The following is a 22,337-nucleotide window of genomic DNA, read 5'->3' on the forward strand; positions in this document are numbered from 1 at the left end:
TAACATGTGACTGTTCACTACAAACCGTCTAAACTACTTTCAAATTACTCATCCAAACATTTTTTACACAGTGCAGCCATTTACAACACTGTTAGTTCTATATTTTCCTAATGTCAAGTCTTCCCATTCATACATATTCACCTGGGTAAAAATTGAAGAATCTATCACATAATTTTTTCAATAGTGCATCGGTGTACCTGGCTACAACTTTAAACTTTGCAAATAGCACTTTTTTAAAAACACAGAACAAATACAAAACATGACCAGGAAAGCGTTGCTGCTGACGATAAATAGTTAAAGAATGGACCACCCTTTCGATGGAAAGATTAATTTATTCAAAATAGGGAAAGACTTCTGTATTTGAATGAAATCTACTTTTGTTCTGCAAAGAGGAAGCAAGGAAACAACAGACTTATTGCCAAATGGTTTCAAGTCAGTTGGAGTGCAAACTGCATAAAACAAACGTGTAAAAACTGTATATGACTAAAAGTTCAAGAAATGTACACTCGGCTCGCATTCGAGAAAATGAGATATCGTGAAATACCAACTCTGTTTTGCATGTGATTATTTCTGTCCAGATTATTTTCAGCATGTACGTTCAATGTCCCTTGACACATTTCTTCAGTACGCACAGGTGTATCCCAGCGCTCAATATCAAGTAAACCATAATTGAAGAGAAATGGACTTCTGCTGTGTAACATGAGCATGCCAACTCGCACTCAGTCAATAAAATAACCCAAACATCCTTTCTTCATCCACAAGTCATGTCTAAAAGTAAATGATTGTGCATTGCATGATGATACCATAATGTGTGCAACTTTGGATCATGCAAAGTCTGCTCCTGTGGACGCTCTTGAAGCAAGCAGCACCATTGTTCCATAAAAAGATGCATTTCACTCTTCTGTGGGCGCATCCTCAGCCATGCTCTTTCCATAAAACCAGGTGAATACTGTGATCGGGCATACTTGTGGCAAAAACAAGTCCAGAGTCATTTTCTCCATTCAGTCCATTTAGCCAAGAGATTTCGCCAGCCAAAAAGCTCGAGCCCCTCTTGGATTTCCTGTACTCGGGCAGTGAACAGCGGCTGATCAGGGTTTCTGTCCTCAAATCCATAATGTACAGGTAGTGATTATCAAATAAAAGGGCAAACACCTCTCCAAAGCCAAGCAAGGACAGGTTGGCGGAATCCGGAATCTTGATAATTCTAGTACAGAAAAAAAAAAAGTTGGGGAAAATATCAGTTATACATGCATACACATTTTAAAGTAAACATGAGAACACTTTGTAGAACTCTACTATTCTTAAAATGCTATTCTTACAATAGACTGCATCATATAAGCAACTTGTCGGAATAGGGTGACAGGATCAAGATGTGTCCAATGGCTGCTTAATAGTTACATGCACCCTGCTTCCTTTGCTCCTTAGTGCTGTTGGGGAAGAGGGAGGGAACAGCAAGACTGTGTGCCCAAGTTACCCGCACCCCTGAACTCTGCTCCTTAATTAAGAACTGGTTTACTGTTCAACTCTATGGTTTTCACGCCACGGCGGGAGGGCAGACATGGCTGGTAACAGCCCGCCAGCTAGCCCGAGCCATGGTCCCGGCCATGCCTCCGCCCCCCCGCCGGGTGTGAAAGCCATTTGCACCCCAGAGTTCATCCGTGTTGCGAACGGCTTTCTTTTTTCTCTCCAAAGATTGGCTGCTGTAAGCGACACCAATCTCTGAAGGAAACATAGTATAAAGAAACCAAGATGCTCACTGAAATAGGGAAAAGGGACCAAGTACCTCTTCCATTTCTATGGCGGTGGCCGGAGTGGGAGGTGCGCCGGGCTGGAGCATTAATCTTAGGCCTGTAGCTAAGCAGGGAGGGAGGGAAGGGTTGGGGAAAAGGTTTCGGTTTGGTTTGAGGGGGTGGAGGACAGTGGTAAGGCAAGAATGGCTGAAACAGCATGTCGGAGAATGTATATTCTTGCCTGCTGTTCCAGCCACCCGATTGGTTAATGGCCTTTCCCTGGGTACAAATGTTTCTTTTCTCTGTCCCCTGATCTCTCTTCCACTTGCCCCTCCTTCCCTCTATTGCCCTTTTCCTCTTCCAATATAGGGCTTTGAGAAGCCTGAAAGCAGCGTTAAGCACAATAGAAGACACTACAGACAATGCACAAATGAAAAGCGACTCACTTCAGGGCTTCCAAAGAAGAGGAATGTGGTGGTGGGAGTTCAGTGTGGAGATTCAGTGGGGAAAAGCGATACATACAGAAGTCCCATTCACATGTAAATGCAAGTTTACATTCCTATGGGTAGAGTAAGGTTAGAAGTGCAAAAGTTGTAGCATATGAGTGTAGCACCAGGCTTACGGAGCATTGGTTGGGGTTCCTGGCTTCCTGAATGGGGCATTCCCACTTATAGTAGCAGAAGATCCAATAGTGACTAAATAAAACCATACTTATTCATAGTGACTACTGTACTCCTCAATAGTACATTTTCTGCCATCATATTGGGACATTCTGTCCTACAGGCATGGGACTGGAGTGTTTTTTGTTGCCTAGTCCTTTCCTCATTTTGAAACCTTAACTTGCCTCTCCAAGCCCCGCCCCAGGCCTCACCCTCAAGCCCTTTTCCATCCACATAGGTAGTTGCCTAACTGATGGCTTAGGTTTTAGAGGGGAAGGTGGGCTGTAGTATGAAGGAAACTGGCTTATGGAGTAGGAGCACAGTAGTCACCACTTTCAGTAACCTTTTCTTGCTCTTATGTGCTGCATACTTTTGAGATATTCTTGCCCACTCGGATCGCAACGGAGGATGGACCTACAGCTTATTTAGTCACGCACATTTCTGAGAACTGACTGTCAAATTGTGCATCTGAATTGAAGCTGCTGTCCAGAACGTGATAATGGCAAAAAACCAAAGGAGCGTTTGAAGCTACTGTTTTGGTAAACATGTCTCGGGGACATGACCCTGAGAAGACAGACACCACCTTTGCATGTATTGCACATGCATGAAGACTCTTTGGAAGAGGGCGACTCCTCCAGGCAATGAAAGCTTTAGAGTCCTTATTACGCTTGTTGGTGCCCCTCAAGGTGACAAACAATCTAGTGGAGGATCCTTTCTGCATCTGACACAGGACTAGGGAAGACGATTGGTAAGGAAGTGCCCTGATTGAAATGGAATCACAAGATAACATGTCGAACAAAGGAGGGGTGAATCCGAAGGACTACTGTATCTCTGAAATTAGAAGGCTTGGAGCTCGTTAATCTGCTTACCGGTTGTAATGGGTTTGTACTTTTTGACCAAATCTAATGGTTTGCATGAACAATTAGATTTAAAAATGCTACCACCAAAGGTTCGAGCCTTTGGTGGTAGCATTGCAGGTAAAAAAATAGACACTCCGGGGGCTGTCCACCGCAACAGCCCGCTCACTATAATGTGTCGTATAGTGAGCAGGGGTTGCGGCGGACACCCCTGCAGCGCCCGTAGTGTACGTGTGTTCGCATGTGAAAGGTGCAAACTTTTGGTAGTTCGCACCTTTCTCATGCGAACGTCCCGACCGCGGCAAAAATCAGCCGTGGTCGGATCACTTAGATCTGTTATAATGGCTACTAAAACCCTGTCTTTCAAGTTACCAATTTAAAAAGTCAGCATAGCTATTGGATCGAAAAGCTTATGGCTGTGCACCACCACTACTACATTATGATTCTACTGAAGGTGGCTTTAGGAGGTAGCTTCTGATTTCAGAGGGACACCAATGGCCAAAAGAGAATGTGCCCTATTTCCCCCCAGAGACAAGAGAAGGTGAACAGGCTGGGACATTGCCAAATTCTTAAGGTCGGAAAAACAGAACCTGGCTGGCCATCACAGAGTTATCAGAATTAAAGAGCAGTTCCGGACTGCTGTAACTTCAGGAAAGTACCATGGATGAGACGCTGCAGATGAAAAGCATACACGTATAGTTCCCCAAAAATTCAAATGTATCCTCTTCCACAGGGGCGGCTAGTGATTTATTTTTTATTGGAAGGACGTATATGTTTACCTTGAAATGCATGAGCGATCAAGCCTAACGAGGGAGGCTGAAGCTGCCCAGGAGGGTTTGAGAGGTCCACCTCCACCTCCCGCCCCTCACCCCTGAGAATTCTTTTTAAATAATGTGTTAAAATTGTGCGTTTTACAGCAACTTTCTATGAAAATTGGGTAAAAAGCCACATATATTGAAATCTTTTTTGTATCATAGCACATGAAAAAAAAAATAGATGCAAGCCACCAACAGTGCAGGAGAATTTTCAAACACATGTACACGAGACCTTTACCCAGAATAGATTCCAGTATGAAAATCATTTTCATGCAGACTGTGCCCATATTTGTTGATGCAGGCAGCACCAATATAGGCCAGTATTACCTTATAAGATATTACTCCTGTGGCTTGGCCAGTAAGAATGCCATGCCACAGTAAGAAAAATTGCCAGACTGGCTGCACCAATGTAGGCCGGACTAGCCAAATAACACTTATGTATGCTTACCCTTGATGCCCAGTAAAAAATGCCAGGCCACAGTAAGACTACATAGCAAGACTGGTGCCATCAATGCAGGCCTGTTTAGCCACATAACACCACTTAGCATGTTTGTGTGCAGTAGCACCTGGATCATTGCAAGTGCCGAATGGGATTACCAAATAAATGACCTCAGGCCGAAATAACCGGACTCAAAGAATATGGCAAAATACTACTTTATTATTAATTCAATAAAGTAGGGAAACCTGGCAAACAAATTGTAGCTCACACACTCATCTCCATTACACATAAGACTTTATACCTCGATGTACGTCAGCTATGAGGTCATCCTACGTGGCACACAGTAAAACCTATTAGGTGGAGGGATTGCTTAGGGAAACATATATACCTGAAGTGCCAAGTGTGTTCAGTCTGCAGAACCTGCTGCAGGTCTTTCCTCGCTGTTTTCCTTGGAGCTCGTCCTACACGCTGCAGCATTATTTACATCCCTTCCCGCAAAGCGGGCTGCAAAGTGTGCGCCAAGTGTGTTGTGCAGGCTGCAGTCCGCGGGCCAGCGGCCGAAGGGCTTTGCCCTACACCTACATCTACTGACTCCAACATACTTGCGAGTGCTGCCGGCTGATATATGGGCTGCAGAATCAGCTTTACTGCTAACGGTATGCTAGAGACTGCAGGGTTATCTAGGTATCCCGTGTTACTCTTAAATTCAATGAGGGACCATGAGATTGGGCCTCAGAAGTCAATCAGCCATGGAGGACCATTTAGAACTATTAGCCCCACAATGCACAGAATGAGCCTGTGACTTTGGAGAATTCTCTGAAGTAAAAACTTAATGAACTACCGAACTCTCAAGAGGAACAGATTGTGGCCTCTTTAATACAAAATTTGAGCGGAACTTGTTCTCAACCTCCATTGATTCCTGCACCGATTCCCGGCACACTGAATGTGGAAGTAAACAAACCAGGATTCAAATGCACTGGGACCACACCAGATTCATTACACGCCCAAGATTGGCTCCATTTACTCGCCAATTGTGGTTCAGAGAATTGCTAACTATTACTATGCTAAATCTATTTGGATCAGTACGGAAATCAAATCCATTATCCCTGTGAAATGAACTACAATCCTGGATCACTCCATGACAGCCCAGTGTGCTACGGCAGAGATTAAAGATCTTACTGTTATTAGCATAATAGAATTTGCAGATCTGCATTGGAAAATAATCAGTATTCTGGCCCCACTTCCGACTGCATTGCTGGAAGTGTTATTCAGAAAACCTGCGACCCATCTCAACCAGGCACTCCGACAGACTTAACTAATATTATTGACAACTATGCTATTGCCAATAACCCAGATGGGAACATACATCTATTGAAGAAGTTGATCCATCATGGGGCGCCGCAATGCATCATACACAGAGAGGTGGATGAGAGAATTCATTTGACCCACCTGAACATGTCTGCGCTAAACATGGTTTTGAGTTCTTTCGTGACCCTATATGACAGAAAATGGAATGAGTTGAAAGCTAACACTTTAATCATGACTGAGGTCAATGGCAAACTTGATGCATTGGGATCAAGTTGCCATCTTCAACCGATTTTGGGTCAGCTGATACTTAAAGGAGCTGGGGGTTTGGCTTCCCAGGGAATGCGTATTCCTTCAACAGGTACAGTGATTGACGACTCTTCGGTGACAATTGTTTCTGTTCACCGCCGGATTAAGTTACTCACCATAGTGACTACCTTACTCCTAGGCCATAGTGCCCTTTCCTCCATACTTATGGGACATTCCGTCCTGTGGGACGGGACCGGAGCACTTTTGTAAAAAGCATCAAATTATTTGAAAATGTGTCCTTCTCTTTTAACCGTAACCCCGCCCTCCTAGCTCTGCCCAGTGCATCGCCCATCAGTTCTTTTCTATCACCAGGTCTGAGACCTTTAAGCAATAACAGGAAACTTATTAGAGGCGACGATGGGCGTGCGCATGGGGGAAGGGGACTATGGACTAGGTGTAAGGTAGTCACTACAGTGAGTAACTTAATTATACTCCTACGTCCCGTCCCCTTTCCTCCATACTTATGGGAGATTCCCAAGCACTCCTCACAGGAATTACAGGTGGATGGAAACTCCTTACTGAAACAGGTTCCTAAGCATAGCTTCACCGAACTGAGCATCAGCAGTGGAGCTCTGGTCCAGACAGTAATGCTTACAAAAAGCCGATGGTGAAGCCCACGTAGCCGCTTTCGCAATGGTCTCCCAGCTAACATATTTTTGTAAGGCAACGGCAGCCGCCTTGCCCCGCATAAGATGAGCATGAATTCCCTTTTGGGCCCGAAGACCCTGGATGGTATACGCCTCAGAAATACAGGCAGCAATCCATCGGGAGATGGTCGCTTTCGAGACCGGCTTTCCCCGTGGATTTCAGAAGGTCACAAAAAGCTGCGAAGAGTTCCTAAGCTCAGATGTTCTGTCCAGATAGAACTTAAGGGCGCTTCTAACGTCCAGGCAGTGCAGAACTCTTTCAGCTTCTGAGGCAGAGTCTGGAAAGAAGACAGGCAATGAGATGGACTGATTCAAATGAAAATCAGAGACCACCTTTGGATGAAAGGAGGGATTCGTCCGCTTCACAACCTTATCCTTATGAAAAGCAAGGAATGGATGCTCTACCGACAAGGCCTGAAGCTCACTTACACGTCTTGCCGAAGTCACAGCAATCAAAAAGGACACTTTCCACGAAAGGTACTTAAAATCGACAGTAGCCAGGGGCTCAAAAGGATTATGACACAAGGCCGTAAGGACCACATTCAGATCCCACATTGGATGCAGGTTGCGAACAGGAGGGTAAAGATGTAATAGGCCCGCAAAGTGCCTTTTAATGACCGGATTCATCAGTGAAAAAGAGCACTGGTCAGTGGACAGGTAAGCGGCGACAGCCGACAAATAAGTCCTGCAAGACATGAATGCCTGATTGTGCCAGATTTCAGACAAAAGACAGGACCATGTCGATAGTAGCCTCCCTGGGGTCCAGCTGCCTAGCTAAACACCAGTGGGAAAACTGTAGCCATTTACTTTTATACTGAGATCTTGTCGAGGGTTTCCTGGCTGCCTGAATAATGTGCATGTTATCCGCGGACAAATTGAAACGCTTTAAAGATCTGAACTCGGGCACCAGGCCACCAAACTGAACGATTGTGGGGAGGGGTGCCACAGCTGCTGATGGTTCTGGTGCAGCAGATCGGGAACCAGCGGAAGCTTGAGCGGCGGGCACACCGATAGATGCTGAAGCTCCGAACACCAAAACCTGGCCGGCTACCAAGGGGCTATGAACAGGAGGGAGCAATTCACTGTGTTCCTTAGCTTGCAAAGCGCCCGATGGATCAGAGGAAGAGGCATAAAAGCATAGGCCCTCATGTTGTGCCATGGAATTTCGAGAGCATCTCCCAGGGAGGATGCTCCAAGCCCGTTCCTGGAAGCATACAGAGGAAGCTTCCTGTTTGTCGATGTCGCAAAGAGGTCGACTTCTGGAGTGCCCCAATATGGAAAAATATCCAAGAGGATCTCTGTGTTCAGTTCCCACTCGTAGCTGACCACTGCTAGTCAGCTGAGGGCATCTGCAGTGACAGTCAGCTGGCCAAGGATGTGTACTGCTACCAGCCAGATACCATGCTGAATGCCCCATTCCCAAATCTGAATGGCAAGATCTACAAGAGGAGACCTGGTACCCCTCTGTCTGTTGATATAGAACATGGACACCGCATTGTCCGTATGGGCACGGACCACCTTGTTGACAATGCCTGGTTTTAATGCTTTCAGCGCCAGGAAAATGGCCAGGAGCTCCACATAATTTATATGAAGCCGCCTGTCCGGTGGCGACCAAAGTTTGAAAACCTGAAGATGATCCAATGTCGCAACCAACCCAGAAGGGAGGAATCCGTTGTGACAGTCAATAGTAGGCAAGGGTCCTGGAAAGGAGCGCCCACCGGCAGATTGCTGAGAGACAACCACCACAAGAGGTCCGTCCTCATGAAAGGTGGAACCGGTATCATTTTGGAATCTGGATCCACTGCTTGAAGTCATGAGCTCCGAAGAGCCATCTGCGTCCGCCTCATCTTGAGGCTAGCAAGAGGAAGAGCCAGCACGCGCAAATCCCAGAAGCCTCTGGAACCACCAGGCTGACATGCTCTCCGAGATACCCACTGTAATTGATCGTGTTGCAACGAAAACCCGGGAAAAATCAAGTCCCGAGAGACCGTCATGGAGGATTTCCGCCAGTTCACTGACAGTCCAAGTTGGAACAGGAGCTGGAGGAGAGACTGAAGGTTGCTCGAGGCTTTCAGGGGACAACGACTGCGCAGCAGCCAGTCCAAATACGGATATACATGGATACCCTGTAGCCGAAGAAAAGCGGCGATGAAAAACATGTTCGTAAAGACACGCAGTGCCGAGCTGAGACCAAACGGGAGCACACGAAACTGGAAATGCTTCTTCCCCATGGAAAACCGCAGGTATTTCCGATGCGGACTCCAAATGAGGATATGCATATACGCATCCTGAAGGTCCACCACGCTGAGCCAATCACCCTTCTGTAAAAAGGACTTTATCTGACCGGGCGTGATCTTGAATTTCTCTTGGGGAAGAGAAAGGTTGAACTGGGAAAGGTCTAGGATGGTGCACAGGCCAGCCTGGTTGGGTTTGGGCACTAAACAGACGGGAGAAGAAGCCCTCCCCTCGCTACCCCAGGGGGAACGGGTTCCACCGCCTTGAGATCCAGAAGATTCTGTACTTTGCCTCTGAGGGAGGGTGTCCACGACTACTGGAAGGGAGGATTGATGGGTGGGGTAGGGGGAAGGGGCAAGAGGAAGCACGCCCGAGCAATGTACAAGACTCACGATCCTCGGTGATGGTCTGCCACGCCTCCCAGTGAGACACAATGCGCCCTCCCACCGGGGTCTCGTGCCGAAAAACATAATTTAGCTGACTTCTCGGCAGAGAGACCGCTTGATCCTGTCCTGAAGAGGAGGCAGAGGACCGAGAGAAAAATCAGCCCCGCTGCTGCTTCCGACGTGAGTTCCCAGATGGAGGATCGACCCTGCGTTTCCTCCGATCCAGAAACCCTAGAAAACCAGAGGAGGACCGAGGCTGAGATCAAGTTCTTTGAGCTTTGAACAGCGGCTTCACCAACACGGACAGGAACTTGGCTGTTTGAGTGCTGTCTTTAGTCTTGGTCAGCTCCTCATCCGTTGAAGAATGGAACCGCTCCTTCCCGTCAAAAGGCAGGTCCAGAACCTTATCCTGGACCTCCTTAGAAAACTTTGTGGCATGAAGCCAAGCCTGACGAGAGGCGTCAACACCAAGCATGAGGCCCTGAGCCGAGGTGTCAACAGGATGAGCTGCGGCCTCGAGCATATACTGTGCCAGAACCCTGGCATCCGACAAGCCATCTTTAAAATCATCCAGCTTGTCCGCTCTAAGGTGAGCTCTGCATTCGCCTGGCGCAACTGCAGGGCCGAATTAGCGAAGATCTTTCTCCCCAAGGAGTCCAGCAACTTGTCCTCCTTGGCCAGCACCTGAGCGACCGCTGTAGAAAACATGGAAGCCGATCTCGATTGTAGCGTGGCAGCCGCCACTACTGTGGAGGAAGGAAGCAGGAAAGAAGCTAAGGCTACCTCTTCCGAAGCGTCAATCCTCTTGTTAACGTGAAGTCCAGAGAGTGGCTTATCCCAGACCTTGCGGACCTCGACCAAAACGTCCCTCTGGAGGAACAAGCTGGTACGCTCCTGAGGAGACGATATGAACGCCCCAGAAAGCACCCCCTCTTGGGGAGCAGGTGCCTCAGGTACTGGCACATCCAGAAGAGATGTCCAGAACCCGGTCATGGAATGCTCTAACAGAGCGGGGCTGGTCCTCGCTATCCTGATCCCCATGCGTGTCATCCGACAAGTCCGGATCCACCTGCATCACATCTGGCTCTGCCAAAGACATGTATATTGGAGACAAGGGGGGCAGGGGTGCAAGGGCTGGAGGTGGGTCAACCGGTAGAGATGGAACAGCTGCCGGAACCACCAGTGCTACGGCTGGAACCATCAGCACCGGAGTAGGCGCTGAAGGGCAGATTTCCCTAAAAAGACCTCTGAAATATTCCTTCATGGGGTCAGAGTGAATGAGCCTCTGAAACTTCCCGAAAAAGGCATCCTCTGCCAAAGGCTTAGGCATTGGAGTGGGGAGAGGCCGCTCGTGAGAGGGTTAACTCCAAGGCAGTAAGGGAGAGGGGTGCCAAGGAGGACTTCCTCCAGCCGGATCAACATAGATCAACGGAGCAGATTTAGCAGGCAGCGAGACCGTGTGCCGTAATGGCATCCGAGCATTCCAATCATAAACTGGACAAAACCGATTTGCACCAGAAAGTCCATGTTCACCTGAAAACACGCTCCCAGCACCCGACGCCGATGGCGTAGGTGTAAGGGAGGAATCCAAAATGGGCACCGTAGTTCACGCGGGAACGGGCGCCATTTTGACTGCGTCACGTGTGAGAGAGAGGCAGGAGTCACCACAGACAGGTCAGGGACCTTGAATTTAGCCTCAACACAAGGAACCTCGGCAGAGCCGGTACAGTGCGGCCTAAGATGCTTCTGAGACATACTATTAGCCAAATTAGCTTTTAGAAGAGGAACCTCGACAGAGCCGATAAGAGGTATTTCGGTCGGCGACCTCACTCTGTGCCCCCCTCAACAGAACCGGTATCACCATAAAGACGCCAACATTGAGGAATCCACCTCACAGTCAAGACCTTGACAGGTCTCAGTTCGGTCAGTCACCTTAGTCCCCGAGAGAGGAACCTCGGAACAGAATCCGGTAACAGCTCCCTCAAGAGGGTCCTCAAACCTTGGTTCGGTACAGAAAGCCTCTACAGAGGCCTCAGGGCGAGCCCCGGTGTCTGTATGGGAAGCTCCAGACAAGGAGCCCTCGAAGCAAGCTCTGGTTCCCACTGCCTCAGTAGAACTGAGGTATCGATTAGCACCCACAGAAGGGGGCTCGGATTGTAATCCGGTGTTGGTAGGCCGCTTACAGAAGCCCTCAGAGAAATCTCTGGTATCTTTTTTAGGCCTGGAAGGCACATCAGGGGGAACCCGGGTAATAGAGCTTTTGAAGCCAATCCCGGACCGGGAAGACCCCCAGGAAGGAGTCGCCCGATCGGGGTGCCCTAAAAACGAAAGAACTCACCAGGCATTTCGTCTTTTTGTCAATGAAACTCTGAAAATGCGGAGGAGGATCGCGCTGAAACACCACCTCCCACCGCTCAAGATGACGTTGAAGTTCCCGAGCCGAGAGGGAATCGCAGTAAAAACACGAGAACCCCACCGATGATCCAGACCCAAAAACTCTAAACAAAGAGGATGGGGATCCACCCGAGCGAAGCATCGCTTGCAATAACAAGAAGGAAATGCTAAATAAACCGGCATAGACTGACAACGCAACCGCCAAAGCGGAGCTGGAGAGAAGGATACTGGAAGGAAAAAAAATCTCCCAAAGATGCAAGTGCGTCCAGCCTCTATCACACGGAGAAAATGACTGATGGGCGACGCCGAGGGGGGAGCTAAGGAGGGCGGTGTTACGGCCACATGCGGTACCCCACGTAAAAAGAGAAGGATACATTTTTGAAAAATGTGATGCTTTTTACAAAAGTGCTCCGGTCCCGTCCCACAGGATGGAATGTCCCATAAGTTTTGAGGAAAGGGGACGGGACGTAGGAGCAACAGTGATTACTCAGCATCTTACAGTTGGGGAAGATTTACTATTGCCGTATCCAGCCGTATCTGTACAGAGTGGTTTGATTACAATAAATGGAACCCATAACGTATGAGCTAAGGAAGTAGCTCCGATAGCATCCGCGATTGACCACTCTGAGGCCGACATCGTGGCAATAAAGCTCTCCCTCATTCTTCCAGCTACTAAACAATCTAAGGCAAAAGCCTCAAAATTGAATTGCTGTTATTTAGGAAAACCAAGGAAACAGCGATTATCGCAAGACCCAATGGTAATGGAGACCTTTTTAATAACTTTGTCCGTCTATCTTGTCTCCACTGATTGAACAAAGCACAGCTATAACTACTACTAAATTACTAGCAGTGGACTTTCTAAAAACCATTACTGAATTTGCCCAATCATGTACTGCCTCTAACCCCAAGGGTAGGGTCACTGTCGCAGGAGACTTCAATGCAAACTGTTCCTCCACAAGATCTGGAATATGACCTCTCTGAAATGCTTCCTCAGAATTTTAAATCTCAATCAGGCAACAGTTGATGCTTGGCCATGGAGGTGTTGGGGCTTAATGCCCTTTATGGTTGCGACCATGGAAATTAAACCCAACTGTCCAACATAGTACAGAGGCGCCAGTTCATTGACTCTCGACTAGATCTTTGTTGACTGCTGTTTATTAAATTGCTCCACCATTTTCAATGTTTTTAGGAATGATTGGAGTGACCATGGCATTTTAAAAGCCAAATTCGATAGTCCAATAATTGTACCACTAGGGTACAACTTAGATCTACAGTTGCAGGCATCGCCATTCGATGGACTAAGCCTAATATTGCAATTATGAATTTGGACCTCCAGCGCATTATTCCATCTACCTAGTTGCAGTGGAAGATGGAGGTCTTTAATGCCAACCATTTTGACGATTTCATTTTTGGAAATGGTCAACCGAGTAAGAGCAAACCCCAATTTTAGATCAACTAAACCCTACACGGTTATAAGGAGCATATGGCTCTGGTTTAACGGAACATGAGGGTAGAGATTAGGAAAAATAAAGCTTTCACCATCAACCTGGAGTCGAGATTAGCTCTTTCCGAGAAAGTAAAATAAAAATATAGGAACTTTTGCAAGTGTAGAAGAGCCAATATGATGCAGCGAGATGCTGAGGGCATGATCCGAATTCTGGTCAACTCCAATGTGGCAGCCTTTTGGACCCTTTATATTAATGAATTGAATGCGGTTTCTGAACATCAGTGGATTGAGTTCTTTGCTGACCTATATGGAACTTTACCTTAAAGTCAATGACGTGCTTAGGACGATTGAATTTGATAGCACCTGATCGCTTTGAATTCGACATTGTAGACATTAAATATCTATTGACAAAATATAAAAAGTCTCGCGCCGTTGGCACAAACCTTTAAGGCTGATGTGTTTAATTGGGCTAATGTGCTTTCTTTGCAATTTCAGAGTATAGTCAGCATTGGAGTGTTTCCAGATTCGTGGAGCACTGCCCACATAGTACCTAGTACCTATACACAAGAAAGGCAGTAGGTTGGAACCTAAAAATGATCAACCTATTGACTTAATTGATGCTGACTAAGATCTTTGCTTCACTACTTTTAACCCATTTGGAGAAATGGGCTGACACTTCTCATAGGCTAGATAAACTAGAAAACAGCCCCTGTAAGGTTTATTCAACAAATATGAATGCTCTTGTTGTGAGATCCCGCCAAGGGACGGCCTGGTCAGATCCCTGTTGCTGTACCCATTTGGCCTCAATAGACCTATCTGCGGCCTTTGACCATAAACAGATCGTGGGTGAAGTTAAGATAGCTGGGTTCTGCCGGAAGGGCTATTGCAGCTTCTTATAGGCCTTTATGAAAATTCAGCTAGTCGGGTTTAACTAAACCAAGAAGGGGCCAGTCCAATAGGATACGTTCCTATGTAGGACAGGGTTGTGTTTGAGCCCCTTGGTTGTTTAACCAATACATGTCTGATGTGGCTGACCACCTCCGGTAGGTGGGTATGATTATCCCTACAGTGGGCTCGTGTAAAGTATCATGGATGGCTTATGCCAAGGATTTTCTATTGTTAAATAACACAAAAGGTTGGACTGCAGAGACTCCTAGTTTCCTTCTCAAAATATGCCAAAAATAATGGATTATTAATTAATATTAAAACCAGGATCTTGGCCATTTCAAAAGGAAGGAAGGGAGGGAGGTAGCTGTTCCTGGAACTTGGGGAAAAACTAAAATCAAGACAACCGCTAGTTTTATCTATTTAGGCTTGCACTTCAGTGACCAACCTGGCCTGAAGAACATTTGTGAGATCTTGTTGCAGAAAACAAAGCAAAAACAAAGCAGTTAAGATTGATAGAAAATTTGGTAGATTATCCGTTAAAGCGGTTTTAATATTGTATGAGGGGAAAATCGTCCCAAAACTCATAATCTTGAATTATATGACGACACCATATTTAAATTATTGGACCAAACAGAGGCCAAGTTGTGGCAGAGTACTGAAGGCTCCAAGTGTAATACCTTTAGCAGCTATTGGATTTAAGCTGGGAATTTCTTCATTAAGAGTTTGCGTCCGATGGCACGCATTACTACTATACTCTAAAATGATCTCCCCTATGACTAATTTATTATGAGGATTTGGGATCATTGTTTAAGAATTGGTCTAGGAATTTGCAGTTTTTTTTACGGTTTGGTTTGAAATGTGAAGAACTGTTCTCCGGAATTTCAATGGATAATACCATATTAATCAAAAACCAGACTAAAGTTAAAAGGGCCCTGTTGGATCAAGATTGGGTTAACACGACATATCTATTTCACTCACATCCCTTTATTAACTATTTGTCACATGAACATAAAAGACGAGGGATGCTCTCCTTTTTGTTAACAGTTTCACAACTGTTTCTATAGAACAAATGTATTAAAGCTACGTTGGAACTTGTTTCTAACAAAGGAAATCCTACTAAGGAGAACCGTTATCACTAAAGAAAATAGTGGCTGTAGATTGTGCAATACAAATGCAGTTCTCAAAACAATTAGGCATTTAGTGTTGCACTGTAATGCGCTGAATGACCGTAAGAAGATGTTTTTAAAGACCCATTTGTATTGAAGCACATGTTAGTGGAAGATGATTTCCTATGGAATAGTTGTTTGAACATTCAGAATATTTCAGAAGGTTTAACGGTGGCAGCTTTTATTAAATGTATGAATTTGTGCAGTGACATTTTGATCAAGGCTTTAATGGAAATGCTGTAGTCTAGACTATTTTTGAATGTTTTAAAATATTTAGAGAAGACTGGTTTTTATTTTAGAGTATGAGCTTTCCGTAGTGATATCATTATTGCTGTCTGTAGGCTATGTTATGTTATACTTTAGTGTTTCTTTTTTCTAGGTAATTATGTCTATTGTCTTATATGATATATACATTTTTTTAATGTCATGTTTTTTTGATTTTTGTAAAGGTCTTTTTTTAAACCAAACAAATAAAAATAATGAAAAAAGTGAATGTAATTGTTAGTTTCATCATTGGCTGCCCCTTATCCGGTAGGCACGCCTTGAACAACCGCTAACTATGTATAATACAGATACTAATAGAATACCAGCAGTGGATAGCGTTTTGCAACAATGCATAGCTCACCATTACTTAGGCCCTCCTGATTGATTGACACTCTTCCAACTTTGGAAATTCGACTTGTCAGCACGTAAGCAACGAAACCCAGGTGCAGGGGAACATCAAACAACTGCCTTTCTTAGCTAATTAGCCTACCATCTCTCATCAGTAAGGCCCCAAGCCAAGGCTGATTCTTTGTAGTTGACCTTGCTGTCTGTTCTCTTCAGAACTTTCAAGAGAGGGAAGGTAATTGCTATATGCATCTAGAGCTTTATGAATAGGCCTTTTTTTATGTCTTACACCACGTGTTTTGAGCCCATGATTTTGTTCATTCTGTCCTTTTATTTAATGTTATTTCATTCAATTATATTGGGTGCTAATACTGCTCTTAGCCTCTGGAGACTTGGTTGCTTCGTCCTGCATATGCTTTCTGCATCTTTGATTGTTCAATACTAGGTACTCATCATTATTCACTCCTTTACTTAACCCGAGAGAAGAACAAGTTACTTTCTTACCTGGTAACGTTCTTTCGATGGGATGTTCCTCCAACGTATTCCACATCTATGACAGGTAATCACCACAGCTGTGCTGCTTCGGAAACATTTTCGAGCCGACGTCACAGGATGTTATAAGTAGGACGCACGACGCCCGTATCCTCAGTTGTAGTTTTTTCCCAGAACGTGTGGCACCAATCTTCTGCCAGTATGACTACAGAAAGCCTTGCGGAAACGTAAGCTGCAATCACATAAGAAATTCTGTAGAGGGGCAGGCTGGTAGGGTGCAATGTGGAATACGTTGGAGGAACATCCCATTGAAAGAACGTTACCAGGTAAAAAAGTAACTTGTTCTTCGAAGGGATTGTGTCCTCTGACGTATTCCGCATCTATGACAGACTCCCAAAGCAGTACCAACGTATGGAGGTGGGAAAAGAATTTAGAATTTTAGAATGCCCAATCAAATTGAAGAATAGAGTATCGCCTTGCCAAAGGCCAAATCTTGCCCATGGATAGAATCAAGGGAGTAGCGTTTTACAATAGTATGGACAGAGGCCCATGTGGCTGCTTCACAAATGTTACGAATGGGAACACCCCTCTGTAGAGCGGTAGAGGCAGCTAGACCCCTAGTAGAATGGGCCTGTAAGCCTACTGGAGGGTCCTTACTCGTCAACCGATAACATTCAGCGATTGTCAAGATAATCCATCTGGACAAGGTCTGCTTAGTAACCGCTTGTCCCAAACACCTTCCATCGTATCCTACAAAGAGCAGATAGTCCACTCTGACCCGGGACATGCGTGAGATGTAGAAACAAAGCTCTCCTAGGATCCAACCTATGGAGCCTCTCCTCTACCTTACCAGGATGCAGAGGATAGAACGCCGGAAGAATGACCTTCTGGCTCAAATGCAAGTCCGACACAACCTTCGGAAGAAAAGGACGAACCCTAAGGACAACCCTGTCCTTATGGAACACCGTGAAAGGTAGCTTGGCGGATAGTGCCTGCAACTCACTCACTCTGCGAGCGGAAGGAACCACAACCAAAAATACAGTTTTAAAGGTCAACTGTCTCAAAGGACAAGAATGTAAAGGCTCAAACGGAGCTCCCACCAGAAACTAACACCAAGTTCAAATCCCAACCCGGCACCTGGAAAGGTGATGGTGGAAACACATTAGTGAGCCCTTTCAGAAACTGAGAAATCAAAAGGAATCTTAAAAAGAAAAAAACACTCCTCAGTCTAGCACTTAAATATGGACAGCGCCGCCAGTTAATCCTTAATGGTACCCATTTGCAGGCCCTTGTGGGCCAACACAAAAGCAAAAAAGACAGAACCACAGGAATGGCACTTGAAAAAGGATCCACATTCTTTACCCTGCACCAGTTGCAGAACTTTCTCCAACGGCAACGGCACAGGGACTGTTGCAGGCCTTCGTGTCGAAAGCAACACCTCCATCACGTCTTCAGGGAGGTCCCAATCCTTCAACCTCAACCTTTTAGAAACCAAGCATGAAGGCTGAGAGACTTGACCTCTGGATGGAGAACCTGACCCCCCCCTCCCGTGAGAGCAGATCGTCTCGGTAGGGAAGACGGCGTGGAGAGCAGATGGACAAGTCAAGAAGGTCCGGGTACCAGGCTCTCCTGGCCCATGCCGGAGTAATGAGGATCATTCGGGAACCGAACCTCAGTAACCTCTGCAGCACTTGCGGAATGACAGGGACTGGAGGAAACACATACAGCAGTGGGAAGGACCACTCCATTACGAACGTGTCCCCCAAGGCTCCTCTTGGAGGAAATTCCTGCGAGCAGAATCTTTCGTACTTCTGGTTGACACTGGTGGCGAAGAGATCCACTTGTGGGGTCCCCCAAATGGCAAAGATCTCCAAGAGAACCTCCTGAGCCAGCTCCCACTCGTGAGAGACCGTGCTCTGTCTGCTCAGAGTGTCCGCCGCCTCGTTTTCGTCTCCGGCCAGATGAACTGCTGAGATCGAAATTTCCTGCTGGATGGCCCAGAACCAGAGGTGCATCGCCCCTCTGCACAAAGGTAGAGACCCTGCCCCCCCCCCCACCTCCCTTTGTTGAGTTAGTGCATGGCCACTGTATTGTCCGTCAGAATAAGGATATTCTTCCCCCGCAGAGACGGCAGAAAAGCCTTCAGGGCTAGCCTGACAGCCCTCAGCTCCAACAGATTGATATGGAGTCTGGACTCCGACGGAGACCAACGACTGCTGACTGTCAACTCGTTGGCATGAGCTCCCCATCCCGTGAGAGATGCGTCGTCACGATCGTTACCTCCGGCCAGGATCGTTAAAATGGAGCCCCCTTCATCAGATTGCCTTTGACGGCCCACCACAGAAGATCCTGGGCGACCGAGGGCAGCACCTGAATGGGATCCGACATCCTGCCGGAGGCTTGCGACCACTGCATCTTGAGAGCCCACTGCAGAGATCTCATCCGCAGCCTGGCCTCTGGCACCAGAAGAATGCAGGATACCATGAGGCCGAGCAACCCAACGCCAGGAGACTCTGGGCACGTTGAAACTTGTCCACCATCTGCAGAATGTGATGAGCCCTCACCTGGGGAGGGCATCACTGCCCCAGAGATGTGCCGAGCACTGCTCCGATGTACTGGAGCCGCTGGGTAGGTGTCAAGAGGGACTAAGTTGAGGGAGAAGCCCAGCTTGTGAAGGGAGTGGCAGGTGACTGACCGATGATCCAGGACTTGCTCAGGAGAGCGCGCCCTGAACATCCAATCGTCCAGGTAGGGGTTGACGTGAATCCCCCCTTTCCTGAGATACGCTGCCACCACCACCATGAGCTTGGTGAAGACCCTCGGGGCGGAGGTCAATCCGAACGGCAGGACCCGAAACTGAAAATGAGGTTCGCAGTTGGCGACTCGCAGGTTCCTGTGCTTGGGATGAATCGGCACATGAAAGTAAGCATTCTTGAGGTCGAGACACCAATCAGTCCTGAAGTTGAAGGGCATGGAGGACTTGAGAGAGTAACCATCTTTAACGTGTCCTTCCTGAGGAGCTTGTTCAAACCACGCAAGTACATGATGGGTCTCAATCCCCCTGTATTTTCGGGATCAAAAAATATGGGGAATACCATCCCTTGTTCCTCTCCACTACAGGCACCAGTTCTATGGCGCCTTTCTCCAGCAGGGATTTGATTTCCTGCGCAAGGAGCAGATCCGGACTCTTCAAAGAGAGCTTACTCGGTGGATTGTCGCGAGGCCTCGGCCGGAAAGGAAGACAGTAGCCATGGGCTATGATCTCCAGAAACCACACACCTGAAGTAATGGCACGCCATTCTACAAGATGCTTCGCCAGCCTTCCCCCAACCGGCGAACCATGGGACATAGCCTCATGACTGAGCTTAAGCGGCTGCGGCAGTGCCCGAGGGCAAAGAGGCAACTGCCTGAGTGGCTTTGGCACCTCGAGTACCTTGTTTACCACCTCTGGTACTCCACGTTGGCCCCTTTGACTGGCAGCTACCCTCGATCTACCAAAGGTAGAGTAGTATCGAAAGCAACCTCCCCTCCATTGCTGTCCCATAGGACGAAAAGGCGGAGGTTGACGAACTGCAGCGCTCAACGACTTTGCTGCAGCTTTGGAGGTCTGCAACCTCTCAAGGCTCTCGTCAGCCTTGCTGCCAAAAAGATGGTCACCATCGAAGGGCATGTTGAGAAGCTGGAACTGTTCATCAGGAGCAACCCCGACTTCCGCAACCACGCAAACCGCATCATGGTGCTCGCCGCCATGGACCAGCTGACAGTCTGCCACGTCCAGACCCGACTGAACGGATTCACACACAACATCCTTGCCATCCTGAACGAGGGCAAGAAAACCATCCCGTTCCTCCCCTTTGGGAATATGTTCAACCGCCAAAGATTGGCATGGTTTCTTACCTGTAACTCCATTTCTCCAGCATTGGTATCTTTCATGGATTCACATGCTTAGAATATTCCCCGTCGACAGACTGATAACCCTCGGTTCACTTATAAAGCCGTTTCCCATAGGAAAACTTCCGACACTTGTGTGTCCCATCTACGTTGTTTTTGGGGCTGCCCACGCATGCCCCACTAGGACGTAGCGGTATAAATGCCCCGCCCCCCACGGCTCCCTTCAGATTTCAACCCCTCCAAAGCAGAATGGGGTGAAAACCTAGTTATACAAGTAGATTGCATTCTGGGGAGGCCGGCGGGCGCATGTGAATCCATGAAAGATACCAATGCTGGAGAAATGGAGTTAGAGGTAAGAAACCATTCCCTTCCCCAGCATTGGATCTTTCATGGATTCACATGCTTAGAATAGAATATACAGCAGTGATCCTGAAAAGGGGAGGTGTGAATGCAATCCGGCACCCTCCTAAGCATACCTATACCGAACCATGCTTACGTATAACTGCAAACGTATAAATACGCAAATGTACATGCACATATCAATATCTATATATACATATGCTAAAATAAGTACAGACCCTTCCTGAAAAGGGCTTACCTTATTGAAACAGATGGCGCAAGACTGCTCTTCCCATTTGTACATCGTCCGCCTGCTGCTGCTCGAGGCAGTAATGGTGGGTAAACGTGTGAGGCACTGACCATGCCGCCTGGCAAATGTCTGCCAGCGGGATTCCTGCCCACAACACCGTTGAAGACGAAGTTGCCCTCGTGGAATGAGCTCTCGGATGCCCTTGTAGCGGTTTTCCCGCTTTGGAATGACAGAAGGCAATCGTCGACGAGACCCATCGGGCCAGTCCTGGTTTTGAAATTGCTTTTCCTCTCGCCGATGGACCATATGCAATGCAGAGTTGCTACGTAGATCTAAGTTGTTGAGTCCGATGAAGGTAACATTTTAGAGCTCTCTTCACGTCCAAGGTATGGAGGACTTTTTCCGCAGCCGATGAGGGTGTCGCAAAAAAGGTAGGCAGGACAATGGACGAGTGTTTATGATAAGCCGTAGGAACTTTTGGAATGAAACGAGGATTAGTTGACAGAACCACTTTGCCCTTAAAGAACCATAGGTACGGCGGGTCTACGACCAATGCTTGCAATTCTGAGAGCCGCCTAGCTGATGTTATAGCTATTAGAAAAGCCAATTTCCATGACAAGAACTTCATAGACGATGTGGCCATTGGTTCAAAGGGTGCTTTCATTAACCCTGCTAGCACCACATTAAGACTACACTTTGGTGGAAACGTTTAAATCGGCGGGAATGTTCAGAACAGATACCTCATGAAGTGTTTCACCAGCCCGTCACTAAACAAGGGAGACGACTGCCTCCTCTTCGTGAACCTAGAGATGGCCGCCAGGTGTACCTTTATTGATGAAAAAGATAATCGGCTCTTCTCCAGGTGTAGCATATACGGTAGAAGTTGCTCCAGAGTTTCCCTTAGAGGTTGCATTCCCGGTTGTCCTTGACACCACGTATAGAACCTCCTCCACTTACATGCGTACGACTTGTTGGTGGAAGGGGCCCGTGCTGCTTGCAGGATTCTCCAACAATCCGACAAAATGCTCAAGGCACCAAATTCCGAAAAGTCAGGAGGTAAGCTGTGAGATTGAGTGTCTGGATTGTGATGCCACACTGTTCCTTTGTCCCGGGACAGGAGATTGGGAACCTTCGGGAACGTTACGGTTGTTCTATTGACAGGTGAAGCAGGTCGGAAAACCACGGCTGCCTCGGCCAACACGGTGCCACTAGGATGACCCGGCACCTGTACCTGCGTATCCACTGCAGAGTTCTCCTCCATATAAGAGGGAACGGGGAGGGGGGGGGCAAGGGGGGAAGCGTAGAAGAACTTGTCCGTCCACGGGAAGGAGAATGCTTCCCCCAGAGAACCTTCCTGTGGCCACCAGCTGGCATACATCTCGCACTTCTTGTTCCTCTTCGTTGCGAAGAGATCCATGGGAGGCTGTCCCCATTTCTCGAAGACCTTCAACAACTGAACACCATCTCCCATTAGTGTAT

General features: G+C 47.2%; 1 protein-coding gene across 10 annotated transcripts in view; it reads right to left on the reverse strand.

The window, feature by feature from the left end:
- Window positions 1-312: 312 nt before the first annotated feature.
- Window positions 313-22,337, reverse strand: part of FBXW2 (F-box and WD repeat domain containing 2) — a 434,117-nt gene continuing 412,092 nt past the window's right edge. For all 10 annotated transcript variants that reach the window (XM_069609490.1, XM_069609495.1, XM_069609489.1 and 7 more), the window contains one exon: window positions 313-1,204. In XM_069609490.1, coding sequence (XP_069465591.1) covers window positions 916-1,204 — 289 coding nt within the window. In that variant the 3' untranslated portion in view covers window positions 313-915. The remainder of the gene's footprint in view (window positions 1,205-22,337) is intronic.

Source organism: Ambystoma mexicanum, chromosome 8, assembly GCF_040938575.1.
Source record: "Ambystoma mexicanum isolate Mex_15411 chromosome 8, UKY_AmexF1_1, whole genome shotgun sequence".
In the NCBI taxonomy this organism is placed as follows: domain Eukaryota; kingdom Metazoa; phylum Chordata; class Amphibia; order Caudata; family Ambystomatidae; genus Ambystoma; species Ambystoma mexicanum.